At 63.0% G+C, this 12107-nt stretch overlaps 1 protein-coding gene across 2 annotated transcripts in view; it reads right to left on the bottom strand.

The window, feature by feature from the left end:
- CACNA1H (calcium voltage-gated channel subunit alpha1 H) overlaps positions 1-5247 on the bottom strand; it is a 63826-nt gene extending 58579 nt beyond the window's left edge. For both annotated transcript variants that reach the window (XM_045570352.1, XM_045570353.1), the window contains exons 1-2: positions 4995-5247; positions 4378-4712 (exon numbers count right to left, since the gene is read on the bottom strand). In XM_045570352.1, the coding sequence (XP_045426308.1) occupies positions 4378-4691 (314 nt within the window). In that variant the 5' untranslated portion in view covers positions 4692-4712; positions 4995-5247. The remainder of the gene's footprint in view (positions 1-4377; positions 4713-4994) is intronic.
- Positions 5248-12107: the final 6860 nt, after the last annotated feature.

Here is a 12107-nt window from a genome sequence, read left to right as displayed (position 1 = left end):
GTGCTCCCAGGTCCAGGGGCCCCTCCACCAGCCCCCAACCCCAACTCCTGCAGGTGCTCAGAGATCCGCTTCCCACTGACACCCTCCCCAGCTCTCGGGGGAAACGCCCCTTTCCTGTGACACTCCTGTCTTAGCTGAGGGTCTTTACTCCCCCCCTCCGCATCCACTCCCCAAGCCTCAGAGGCTGGAAACACATCTGTCCCTGCCAGACACACAGCCGGCGCTCAGTGTAAACAACCTAAGCCCCCCGAAGCACAAGGTGGGGCCCCCAGAGGCACAGGGACACGTATCACCCCCTCCTTCAGTCAGAGGAGTCTGGGCAGTGCCATGGGCATCAGCCACAGAGCCCAGGCCCTCTGAGTCCCCGCCGGCCCCGCCGAGGGCCTCCCCACCTGTCCAGTCCCAGGCCTCCCAGTGCCCGCCTGTGAGCGCCCAGAACCTCCAAGTCCCGGGACACAGACACGCCTCAGTGCCAGGAACCAGGAGAGGCCTGTGTGCATGGTGGGTGGGTGGGTGGTGGGATGGCCATGGGGCTCAGGAAGTGGGTCTGCCTCCAGCTGGGGTTTGGGGCTGGTTCCTCAAGGGGGGAAGCAGTATTGGGAGCAGGCTCAGGGAGAAGTTGGGGGGAGGTAGGGGTGGAAGGGCGGGTGGAGGGCACTGACGGAGCAAAGGGGGGAAGGTGCTGGTGCGGCCCTCACCCCCACACCTTGGAGGCCCCAGGTGAGGACAGGCTATTGCCTTCCAAGGGAGCCTTTGGACTTGGGGGGCATCATATTCGGCTGTAGGCAGCCCCCCTTGTACAGTGGAGTGCTCAGAGGGGGTCCTGGGTGCTCCCTGAAGCGAGGCGGGGAAGGCAGCCCACCTCCCCGAGCGGCTGGCCGGATCCCCGTCCCGGTTCCTGATGTGAAAGGCTGCGGGGCACGGGCCAGCCGGTCCAGCGTCCCAGGTGAGGAGGGGGCTTGGAGCACAGAGGAAGCCCTGTCCTACCAAAAACAAAAAGGAGGGGGGGGGGGGCTTGAGGGTCAGGGCCATGAGGTCAGGAAGGTGAGGACCTGAGACTGCCCTGCTCACATCAAGTCTGTGGGAACAGAGGGAGCTCAGAGGGGCCTTCTCTTTTCCAGATCACCACCCCGCATGTCCTGGCTGGGATGCCCATGCCTGCTGTGAGCCTCGGGCGACTAGCAGCCACCACAGAGCGGTGCGATAGCTCAGAGCATCGGTTTTAAGGACAGATTTGTCCAGCCTCACTTGCCTGGCAGGCCAGGCCCCGCCAAGCACGTGGACCTGAGAGTCAGGCTGGGCTCACCCAGCTCCGCCCTCCACGGTCGCATGACCACGGCCTGTCCTTTGCCTCCTCCCAGCCCTAAGCCCAGGGGCCCTGGGAGCCCCTGGGAGACACCTCCTGGAGGTGCCCACCACCCTGAACCCCCAAGCATCCCCTCAATCACCTCCTAGTCCCTAAGCACCCTGGCTGGGCTGCAGCCGGCCTCCCTCACTCACAGGGGCCCCTCGGCGGGGCCTCCCTCCCAGCTGCCAGCATCCCTCGAGGGCCCCGCTCAGCCTGGGCGCTGGGGCACAGCAGCTGTGACACAGGCAAGCACCTCGTCAGGAACCCCGGGAGCCCGGGCAAAACATAACCCAGCCACGCAGATGCCACCCACCTCCCGCTATAAATAAGCCTGTGTAGGAGAGACAGCACTTGCCCCAAAACTTCCAGCACAATTACATTTCCAAACAGCAAAGGAAATCAATAACGACAGGGGCCGTCCTTGGAGGCTCCTTCGCCGTGGACTGGCGTTTCCCTGAAGGCAGAGACGGAACACGCGTGTTTGCGTGTGCAGCAGGGGGCCATCAGCTCGGAGGCTCCAGAAAGGTGCGGGACTTAGGGCCCTTCCTGCGATCCAGCTGCCAATGGCATCTCTGCTCGGGGACATCAGCTAGGAACCCTGCCAGGCAGGGTCCTAGCTGTGTAGGTCCCCAGAGCAAACCCCACTATCCTTCTGTGCCCACCCCCCCCCCCATTTACCCTCTGACGCAGGGGAGACTCCAGGGAAGGACAGTGAGCGCCCTGACAAAACAGCCACCAGCAGGGAGACTCCAAGGGCGACAGACCTGGAAGCACCCTGTGGCTACAGGACACCCCACAGTCCCCGGAAATCCTCGCCACATGGACGGGGCCGGGGTGGGAGGGCTCAGGCCCCCAGGCCTCGCACCAGGCACCACCGCCACCACTCCCAGGAATGGAGCAGATCCCACCCCCACCTGTCCGGGCACACCAGCTTATTTTAAGTTCTCCTGTGGCCAACACACCCCAAGCCTGGACCTGGCATTTGCCGGGTCAGCAGCCATTCCCACATGGGGCAGGGGCCCTGATGAGCCCACCCCAAGACAGATAGGGGGTTCCTACAGGACCTGGAGTAAAATTATCTAGGACGCGGGCTCCCCGACTGCCTGCCAGCAAGAGGGGACAGCTCTCCTCCCCGGGTGACAGCCTGAGCTCCTTCTTGCTCCTGGGGCCACAGGGCATGTTCTCCTCAGGTCACAAGAGAGTCCAGGTCAAGGGATTAGCATGTGGTCCTGCCAGCCCATCCCCACCCCCTCTGGGCCTCCCCGCACCTGGGGTAAGGCACCCCTCTGCCTCCCTCCCGCCGAGTAACACAAACAACCCTGTTAGACATCCTAGGGGACACAGCCGGGCCTGGAACATCCAGAACACCGGGGCCAGGCGGGAGGGCTCCCGCAGCTGCGAGGGGACAGAGCAGCCAGACCCAGGGGCTGTCAGGGGAGAGAAAGTGCAGGCCCGCAGTGCTCTGTCCCTATCTGGTCTCTGCGCTTGGAAAGGACTGACATGCGAGGAAGACCAACCTCCTGCCCCATCTGTCCCGGGGCTGCAGGCACCCCCAACGTGGCCCAGCACCCCACCACGCCACTCCACCTTCCTGCCAGCTCCAGGCTGGGCTCTGGAGAGAAGGCACACCTACGATGACCCTGCAAGGTTAGGCTGGCTGCTGCTCAGAGGCTGAGCCCAGCAGCCTCGGGTGCCCATGGCGGCTGCAAGGACAGAATCTGCCTGCTGCCATGCCCGGGGAGGGCCCTCTGGCCATCGCCAAGGCCCACCTTCCTGGACCGCGATGACCTCCTTCACAGCCAGAAGGTGATTCTAACTCAGCCGATGTTTGGACTTGAGAAAAGAGAAACACAGGTTTTATTCCTTTTTTTTTTTTTTGGTACAAATTCCTCTTTGTATTTAATATTTACACAGTTAAACACACAAGGTAGGAAAAAATATATACACGCATTGCTCATGTTGCCTTTGTCTGTCTCCTCAACGCTGACAGGGAAAGTTTATGTCCAGGGTCCCACTGCTGTCAACCTCCTCTCCTCAACTGCCCCTCCTACCCCGCAGCCCGTCCAGGACGTCGTCCCTCCAGGGCCAGGGTTGGGAAGGCTCAGCACCCAAAGCCTGCCCACCTGGCAACCAGCTCCGAGGGGGAACTAGTGGCAAGAAGCAGCTAGGAGGCAGGGTGAACCAAAGCTGACAGGAAAGGGGGTAGGGAAAGGGGGAGGGGGGGACAGCAGACCTGCTGCCTGCATCCCAGAAATGCCTCCTGGCAGGATTCAGCTCTGCTCTGGAAGCTTTTCCCAAGTCTGTGCCACTCTGGCCAAGAACCGAAAGGGTGGTCCCTTTCTCTCCAGCCAGAGAAGGCAACCGGGAGAAGGGACTCCAGGGTGCAGTGCCAGCTGCCTCCCTGCCCCCACCCCAGCTGCGCATGACTTAAATCGGCCCCAGGACTGAGTTCAGCCTGGAAAGGCGAGTTCACAACCAACGTCACCGCCTCTCCCCGTGGAAAAAGGACCAGAGAACGCTGTAGAACGCGCATTGCTTCGGGGGGGCGGGGGGGACCCCCACGGGCCTCCCGTGGCGCTGGAAAGCACAAGGCACAGGTAGAAAACTTTGCTACCCTACTCTGGTTCCTCCCGGCTTTCCCCTCCCCAGCCAGGGTCCCGCCGCAGAGCAGACATCCTGCAAGCCTAGGAAGAATTCTTCTGATCACAGCCCACTGGTGTGCAGGAAGCTCCGCCCTCCCTTTCCTGGCGACCCCGCTCCCCTCCGAGCCTTCGGTAGTCTGACCGCTACTCTCACTCTCCCGCGGTCCCAAGTGGCTCTGGCTCTGGGCCGGGCACACCCCATTCGAGTCGGGAGGGACGCCCCTGCTGTCCCCCAAAGCGCGCCCCTGCCCAGCGCCCCGCGCCCCCCGACCCCCGCCCCCGCATGCCCGGCCCGAGCCGGGTCCAACGAACGCGGGCGCGCGTGGTCGCCCTCGGGGAGGGTCCCGCGCGCCGGAGCCCCTCCGGCCGGCGGCCAGGGAAGGATATGGGTTGCAGACCAGCCGGAGGCACCAGCTGCGCGGCCGCGTGGTCTGCCCGAGGCAGAAGAAGACCGTGGCCGCCAGCGCCGGGTACGGGACCGGCTGCTCCTCCTCCTCGGCGCCCAGCTCCGCGCCCGGCTCCGCTGCCGCTGCCGCCGCCGGGCTCTCGGGGGGCGACGCGCTGGGCCCGGACTCCCGATCAGCCTCTCGTCCCGGCGCCCCGGGGCTGGCCGGGGAAGCCCCCGCGGCGGCCGCAGGGCCGGGGGCCGGCGCGCCCATGGTCACCCGGACCTCCTCCGCCGCCAGCGCGCCCTCGGTCATGGTGGCGGCAGCGGCCAGCACCTGCGGGGGACACGAGGTGACCGAGCCCCGGGAACAGCAGCCTCGCCCGCCCCAGGCGGAGAGGAGCTGCGAGAACAGCCGCGGCCGCCGCCGGGATGTCTTTGTCTTTTCTTATTAGAGACAAATGCGCCCCCCGCCCGCCGCCCCCTCCCCCCGGCGAGCGCTGGGCAGCCCCTCCCCCACGGGGGGCCCAGGCGGGTGCTCCAGGGGCCCCTCGCCCGCTGCGCCCAAGTTGAAGGGGTCCCGGCGCGCAGCGGGGCGCGCGTCCTCGCCGCGTCTCACCTCGCTCCGGCGGCCGGCGGTGTCCCCGCCGGCATGGCCCGGGCGGGCGGCGCGGTCACTGCGGCCCCGGCACTGCGTTCGGCCCCGGCAGGAGCGCCGCCGCCCCCGGCCCGCGCCCCCCGCCCACCGGCTCCGGGCTGCGGCCCCGGCGCCGGCTCCCGCTGCGGCTCCGGGTGGCCAGGCGGCGGCGGCTGCCCGGGCGCGGAGCGGAGGGGACCGCTGGGCGCGGGCCGGGGGCGCCGGGGGCGGGGGGCGGCGCGGGCTGGAGGGAGCGGCCGCGAGCGAGCCCCGAGCGTGTCCGCGCGCCGCGCAGGAAACTTCGGAGTGAGCCGCCGGCGGGGCGGGGCGGGGGCGGGGCCGGCGCGGGGGGCGGGGCGCAGGGAGGGAGGGGGAGAGCCGGGCTTGGGGGTGCCTCTCCACTCCGCCCGGGGCGGTCGAGGGGGGGGGCGCGGAGGGGGGCTGTCCCCGCCCCGACGCGCGCGCAGGAGCGGTCCCTCTCCGTTTGCGGAGGACAACCGGTCCCTTTTAGGTCCGCGAGGCTGGAGTCGGACCCTTCTCGCCCCCTCGCTGAGCCCCTCTCTCCCTCCCTCCCGGGTGAGCAGAGCGCCAGGGGGCGCTCGCGGAGAGGCTTGGCAGGGTGGGTGGGGGGAGCGGCGACAATGTCCTCCCCGCCCCCAGCTGCGGGGGCGGACGGAGCCGCGGAGGCGGGCCCTCCCCTCCCGCACGGCGCTGCGCTGCGGGCGGGGGGTCTGCGGGGGGCGGGCGCGGGCGGCGCGCTCCGGCCCGGATCAGCGCTGCGCGCCCCTCCCCCTCCCCGGTGTGTCCAGGGTGTGACCGTGACCGTGAGCGTGTGCTGTGCCGCCGTGTCTGCGGGTGGGATCCTGGGTGCTCCCGCATCCGCACCTCCCCCAACACGCGCACACACTTAGCGCGTGGCCGGTTTTGTGAACTTGTCCGCTGCCCAGCCCCTTGTGGGCGGATACCTGTGGACCCTGCCGGAGAGATCAGCCCCCCCCACTCACACTGAGCACGCGAGGGACAGATCAGAGAAACTACTGTGCTCCAGGGGGTTCCTCCGTGGTGGAGTCTCGTGGGGCCCACTCCCTCAGGGCCAGGACCAGACCAGGAAGGTCCCTTCCAGGCCCACGGAGGGATCACCCACCCGAGACACTCCCCCCGGCCCCCCTCAGACACCGGGAATAGCAAGGTAGGTCCCAAGGACAGGGTCTCCGTGCGTTGCAATGTCAGCAGTCTCCCCACCCCAGTATCCCCACTGGACACCGAATCCCCTGAGGCTCTGGCCAGCTTTTCACTCCCCCTATATCCCTCCCCACCCCCCACCCCCACACACACACCCCTGATCCCCCATCTGTCTGCCTTCACGGTGGAACTGCTTCCCGGTGCCTGACTTTCCCATATCCCAGTCAGCCCAGGGGGTCCAGTCCCTCACTCTTTCTCAGCCCACCCTCACGGTGGAGATACCCCACCTCCTTTGAACAAAGACATGAGTGGCTGGTCATCCCAAGCTGCTTCCAAGGCCCCTGTCCTCACCAGATGCTGGAGGGGGCAGAGGGTAAGGGCCTGCCCCGGAGACCCACAATCGAAGAGGCTCTGGCCAGGGCACTGCCAGCACGGGGCTTCCCCACCTTCAGAGTGGCACAGCGGAGAGTGAAGCCGTGATGCAATGGGTCTGTTGTCCAGGGGGGGCAAGGAAGGCCCTGTCCTGGCCCCCTGGACCCTGATACCTGTGGACCCTGCTGGAGAGATCAGCCCCCCCACTCACCCTGGCCCCTCTGGTGAGGCAGGCACTAGAGCTGCAAGGCCACGTGGCAGCTTGAGTGCAGGTCCCAGGCTGTGCCCCGGACGGGCCACCACCGCTCAGCAGCACTTCCACTTGTATATGTGAACTTTTCCAGAAGTTCAGGAAAAGGAAAACATTTACTCTATTTAAATGCTACTACTTAATGGTGGAGGGCCACAGCGGGTAATTAAGGTTCTCAAAGAGCAATTAGGGCCGTCTCTGTGCAGGGGAGGGACCTGGGAGAGCCCAAGGTCTGGAAGGCAGCCCTGCTGGGAACATGCAAGGGTGAGTAAGACACAAATGCTGCTGCAGGATCCCGGCCAGGGGTCACCTGGGCCCCCCCATCGTTTCACACTGCCTGCCTCGTTAAGAGTGAAGATGAAACTCAAAACTGGTCAGTGACTTGCTGGACAAAAATAACTGGGAGGTGGACAGTGCTAGGCCTGGGGGGGAATGGGGGTTGCGATAGCTACCAGTCCAGGCCCTGACTTTGCTCCCTGCAGCTTCATCCCAGCAAGGAGGCATCCACAAACAAGTCCTTGGCCAGGGGAAGAAAGCATGACAAGCTGGGTTAAGCGTCACCCAGAGCCTGGAGAGAAGGAGCAGGGTACCTACTTGGGCACAAGAAAGCAGCTGGAAGAGGGGCGGGGGCTCCAGCGGGGAGGGCAGCTCTGTGGCAGGCAGGGGAGCTGAGGAGAGAACCAGAGAGAGCCCGGGGCCCATGAGGTGGGCAGGCCACCCAGTGGGGTGTAGAGAGAGGGCGTTCCCACAGGGCCCTGGGGCACAGGGAGGAAGCTGCGTATCATTCTAACTATGACCGACTGTCACCCTCCCCTGTCAGGCTCTGTCCTCCAGATGTCCCTCCAGAGACAAGGCCGTGGCTTTTTAAAGCAGACGTCGTGTTTATAGGCGGCATCTATAGCCTGACGAAGCCGGAGCCTTCGGGCATCCCGTGGCCCATTTACCGGCCGGTGGGGCCGTGCGGTCACCGGGAGGGGCATTTTCCACCTCACGGTCTTGGAAGGAGGCCTTTTCCCACCATCTTCCGCTTCACTTGGCCGAGCTGAGGACCTGCCAGGATTATCCTCTCAGGGCTCTGCAGATGCTCCAGTGGGGCCGGCCCCCACCCCCACCCCCACCCCCACGCTGAGGGCTGTGCCTCTGCGATGCTGCTGCAGCGGCGGGCACAGGGGCACAGATCCGTTGGTCTCCCTGTGATGCAGCTGAGGCCTGAGCTCATGCCAGCTGGAGGGGGGCCGCCCAGAAGAGGAGGATGGCCTCACCCTCGAGAAGGGAAATGAAAAGCAGATCATAACGTGATAGGAGGTGAGAAAATGGCGTAAAAACAATGAGACTGTGATGCATTCATAGGGCTGGAAAGGAATGTTAGTGAGATGAAGCATAGGACGGTTTGGAAATTGTCATTAAAATTGGTTAAACTGTACAGAGTGTTCAGATGTGTGTTGTTGTGTTTTTTTTTAATCCTCCAGTCCTCTAGAATATTTGGTTCTATTATGTTTTGGGTTTTTTGTTTTGTTTTGTTTTTTTGCTATTTCCTCTTATTCTTCTTTTTCTTTTCTTTTCTTTTTTTTTTTTCTTTTTTTTAGGGCAAAACTTTTCCTTGACAAAGATCTGGTGGTGGTAGTGGTGGGGAGCTGGGGGGGCGGGGGAGCGGGGGCAGGGAGAGGGGGGGGAAGGAAGGGGGGGGGACAGACAACAAATGTCCCATTAGCTCAGCCAGGGGGCAATGGAAATAAGATCCCTTCCCAGGAGAAGGATTCAGACCTTTAGGGCTTGGGCTGAGATCACAGAGTCCATGCTGCCTCAGGGAGCACCCCTTCACCTCAGCATGGGCGGTGAGGCAGTGGCCAGCACAGTCCCCTCTGCCAGGGCCTGTGGAAACCTGCCCAAGCTCAGGGTCGGGGGGTGAGGGTGGGGGGCACACACATTACCTGCCCCCACCCAGCTACACTCATCTGTGCCCAGGGCACCCTGCCCACCCTCTGGTTGGAAAAATGGTCCCCCACCTCCATGTTGGTCTCTTCTCCTGCCATTTACATGGTCTCCTCCTTCCTTCTTCAATTGCCCCCCTCCCCCTCCACACACCCTCTTCCTTCCTAACTCTCCCACTGGTTCGGGCCACTGGGGCAAGCCTCCCTGAGCCAGTGGGGACCTGCTTCCAGGAACCATTCCCAGCCCCCCCACCTCCCCACTGTCCCATTCAGACCACAGACCTACCAGCCAAGCAGCCCCTCCAGCCGCCAGCGCTGGCCGTGCAGCACCACCACGGGAGCGTTCTGCGGGCCCGGAAGGGGGTATGTCCACGCGGTGGAGCAGCATGAGCAGCATGCCACCATGAGAAGGAGTGGAGCACTGACACCCTACCACATGGATGAACCTCGAAACGGTGACGCTCAGCAAAAGAAGCCAGACACAAAAGGCCGCCTATTGTATGATTCCAGAAATATCAAATGTCCAGAATGGCAAATCCACAGAGACAGAAAGTAGATAGATCGCCATGGGGTGGGGGGCGACGGGGGGTTGGAGATGGAGTATCCTTCAGTGGTGATGAAAATGTCCTAAAATTGCCCTGGCCAGTGTTTCCCAGTGGTTAGAGTATGGGCTCACACACTGAAGAGTCACAAGTTTGATTCCCAGTCAAGGGCACATACCTGAGTTGCAGGTTCAATCCCCAGCCCCAGACAGGAGGCATGTGAGAGCCAACCAATCAATGTGTCTCCTCTCCCTCTCTCTCTCTCTCTCTCTCTCTCTCTCTCTCTCTCTCTCTCTCTCTTCTCCCTTCCCTCCCTTCCTCTTTCCTTTCCACTGTCTTTAAAATCAATGGAGGCAAAAAATCCTTGGGTGAGGATTAAAAACAACAAAGTTGTAAAACTCAGGTGACGGCCTTACGCTATCCTATGAAAGCTACTTCTACACACTCAGTGGTGGACTGCGTGATGTGTGGGTCAGATCTCAAAAAGCCGATATGATGGTGAAGGCAGCGTTAGTGACTGTGACAATGGTGGGCCCAAGACCCCTGGGGGGCTGGAGCTGGGCCGGCCTCGAGGGGGCTGCTGCCTGGGACGGGGTGGGCCCAGGGAGAACAGAGCCTGTAGCCTTCAGGGTGCTCAGGGAGTCACCGAGGTGGGGGCGGTGACTCCGGCTGACCTGGGTGAGGAAACGGGGCGTGTGAGCCCTGGCTGGAGACTTTGAAGGGGCTGTGGGAAAGCAGGCGGCCGGAGTCAGATGTCAGGCCTGTCTTCTCTCCCGCGGACTCACAAGTGCTTTATCAGACTAAGGCCCCTGGGAGGTCGTGCTGCTGTCTCAGGGGTCCCAGCTGCCTCCCTGCTGGCCAGGCGCTCCCGGAGCCCAGCCAAGGCAGTTCATTCCCAGTGGGGAGCGAGGACCCTGCATACGGGCTGCATGCCCGCCTCCTCCCCACAGGCAGGGCAAGCTGGACCCACTCCGGGAGGTGCCACCAGCTGCCTGGTGACATCTGAAGGATGAGCAGCCAGCCTGGGCGAGGCGGGGTGCCAGAGGGAACAGCCTGTGCGAAGCCAGGGCGCCCCCTGAGTGGCGGGACTGGGGGGCTGAGCGCCGATGGTCAGCGGGACACAGGGCTGCAGAGGCGATGGTGACTCAGAGGGGGGAGGGGGTTTGCGAGACCATCTGACTCCTGTCTCCTCCTACACAGTCACTCCTGGAGCACAGCTCGCATCTTTACGGTAAGCGGACTGAGTTGCCAGCTGCCATGTCCTTACACAGCCCCTCCCCGGGGAGGCCGCCCCGACTGCGGGGAAGGTGGGGAGCCTCCCTCCGGGGACTGGGGTGGCAGACGGGGCACAAAGAACCAGGCCAGGCAAAGACCAAGGCCCCAGTGGCATTTCCATCCTTTGTTGTAAATTGTTCCTGGTTTGTTTAATGTTCCCTTAATTCACTTATTACTAGTTTCCCTGGAGCCCACTGGCCAGGATGTGGAAGGCAGTTCACATTTTCAGGAAAGAGAGCAACTTTATTTTATTTTTTTATTTAAAAAAAAAATACATCTTGGTCTAGCCAGGTTTGGATCAATGGATAGACATCAGCCTGCAGACTGAAAGGTCCTGGGTTCGATTCCGGTCAAGGGCATGTACGTACCTTGGTTGCGGGCACATCCCCAGTGGGAGGTGTGTGGGAGGCAGCTGATTGATGTTTCTTTCTCATCGATGTTTCTAACTCTCTCTCGCTCTCCCTTCATCTCTGTAAAAAAAAAAACAATAAAATATATATTTTTAAATACATCTTTATTGATTTCAGAGAGGAAGGGAGAGGGAAAGAGAGATAGAAACATCAATGATGAGAGAGAATCATTCATTGGCTGCCTCCTGCACATCCCCCCATAGGATCAAGCCCGCAACCCAGGCATGTGCCCTTGACCGGAATCGAACCTGGGACCCTTCAGTCCGCAGGCTGATGCTCTATCCACTGAGCCAAACCAGCCAGGGCGAGGAGCCACTTTCAACAAGGGGAGCCTTTCTCAGCGCCAGGGCCACCAACCTATGGAGAACTGTGGGGCCCATGCCTGGCTCACTGGCCTGCCTGCGCCCCTGCCCCGCCTGGCCTTCCCGGGAAGGGCTTCAGATGCCCGTGTCTGGCACCATGTTTGGCCCAAGAGCTCTGACAGAGGCACAGCATGGCACCCGGGCCAGGGCCAGCTGCGGGCTAGCACCTCAGAGGTGAGGCCTAGGGCACGGGGAGCTGAGAAAACACAGGCATCCCCTTCACTCCTGCCCAAAAGTGGGGGCAGGAGAGGCACCACCCCACAGGCCAGCCTCCTGGTCCCCAGAAACAGCCTGACCCCCGACCCTGCCAAAGCTGGCAATGGTCCCTGTGGGCCTGGGGCATCTCCAAGGCTGAGCAAGGCACACGGATCGCCACCCCCCTCCCCCCCAGCAGCCAACGGGTTCCCGAAAGTTGCACCCTTGAAGCAGAAGTGAGTCTGTGGGTGGGCAGGCAGCCAGGAGGATTCTAACTTAAAGTGACAACTTCTGGGCCCTTCCAGCTCCCAGATTGTCCAGGCCAGCGCCAGCTCCTGCTGATTCCTGGACTGAGTCTATGGCCTCCTTGACGTGTGTGGGGACGCTGCCACTGCGGGACTAGTCAGAGCCTCACTGGCCACGGGGAGAGATGGAGCCATCAGGGAGGGCCTCTTGGCGGGCCGCCTATCCTGGAGGTGGGGAAGGACACCGGGTGCAGTGTGGCCCGAAGCTCAGGGCACCAGGGGAAAGACCAGCAGAGGCGGCTTTAACAGCAGCACCCTGGGCCCGGGGGGC

Source organism: Pipistrellus kuhlii, unplaced genomic scaffold (genome assembly GCF_014108245.1).
Source record: "Pipistrellus kuhlii isolate mPipKuh1 unplaced genomic scaffold, mPipKuh1.p scaffold_m20_p_31, whole genome shotgun sequence".
In the NCBI taxonomy this organism is placed as follows: Eukaryota; Metazoa; Chordata; class Mammalia; order Chiroptera; family Vespertilionidae; genus Pipistrellus; species Pipistrellus kuhlii.
Note: the sequence above shows the minus strand (reverse complement) of the source record. Positions and strands in the feature narration are given on the sequence as shown.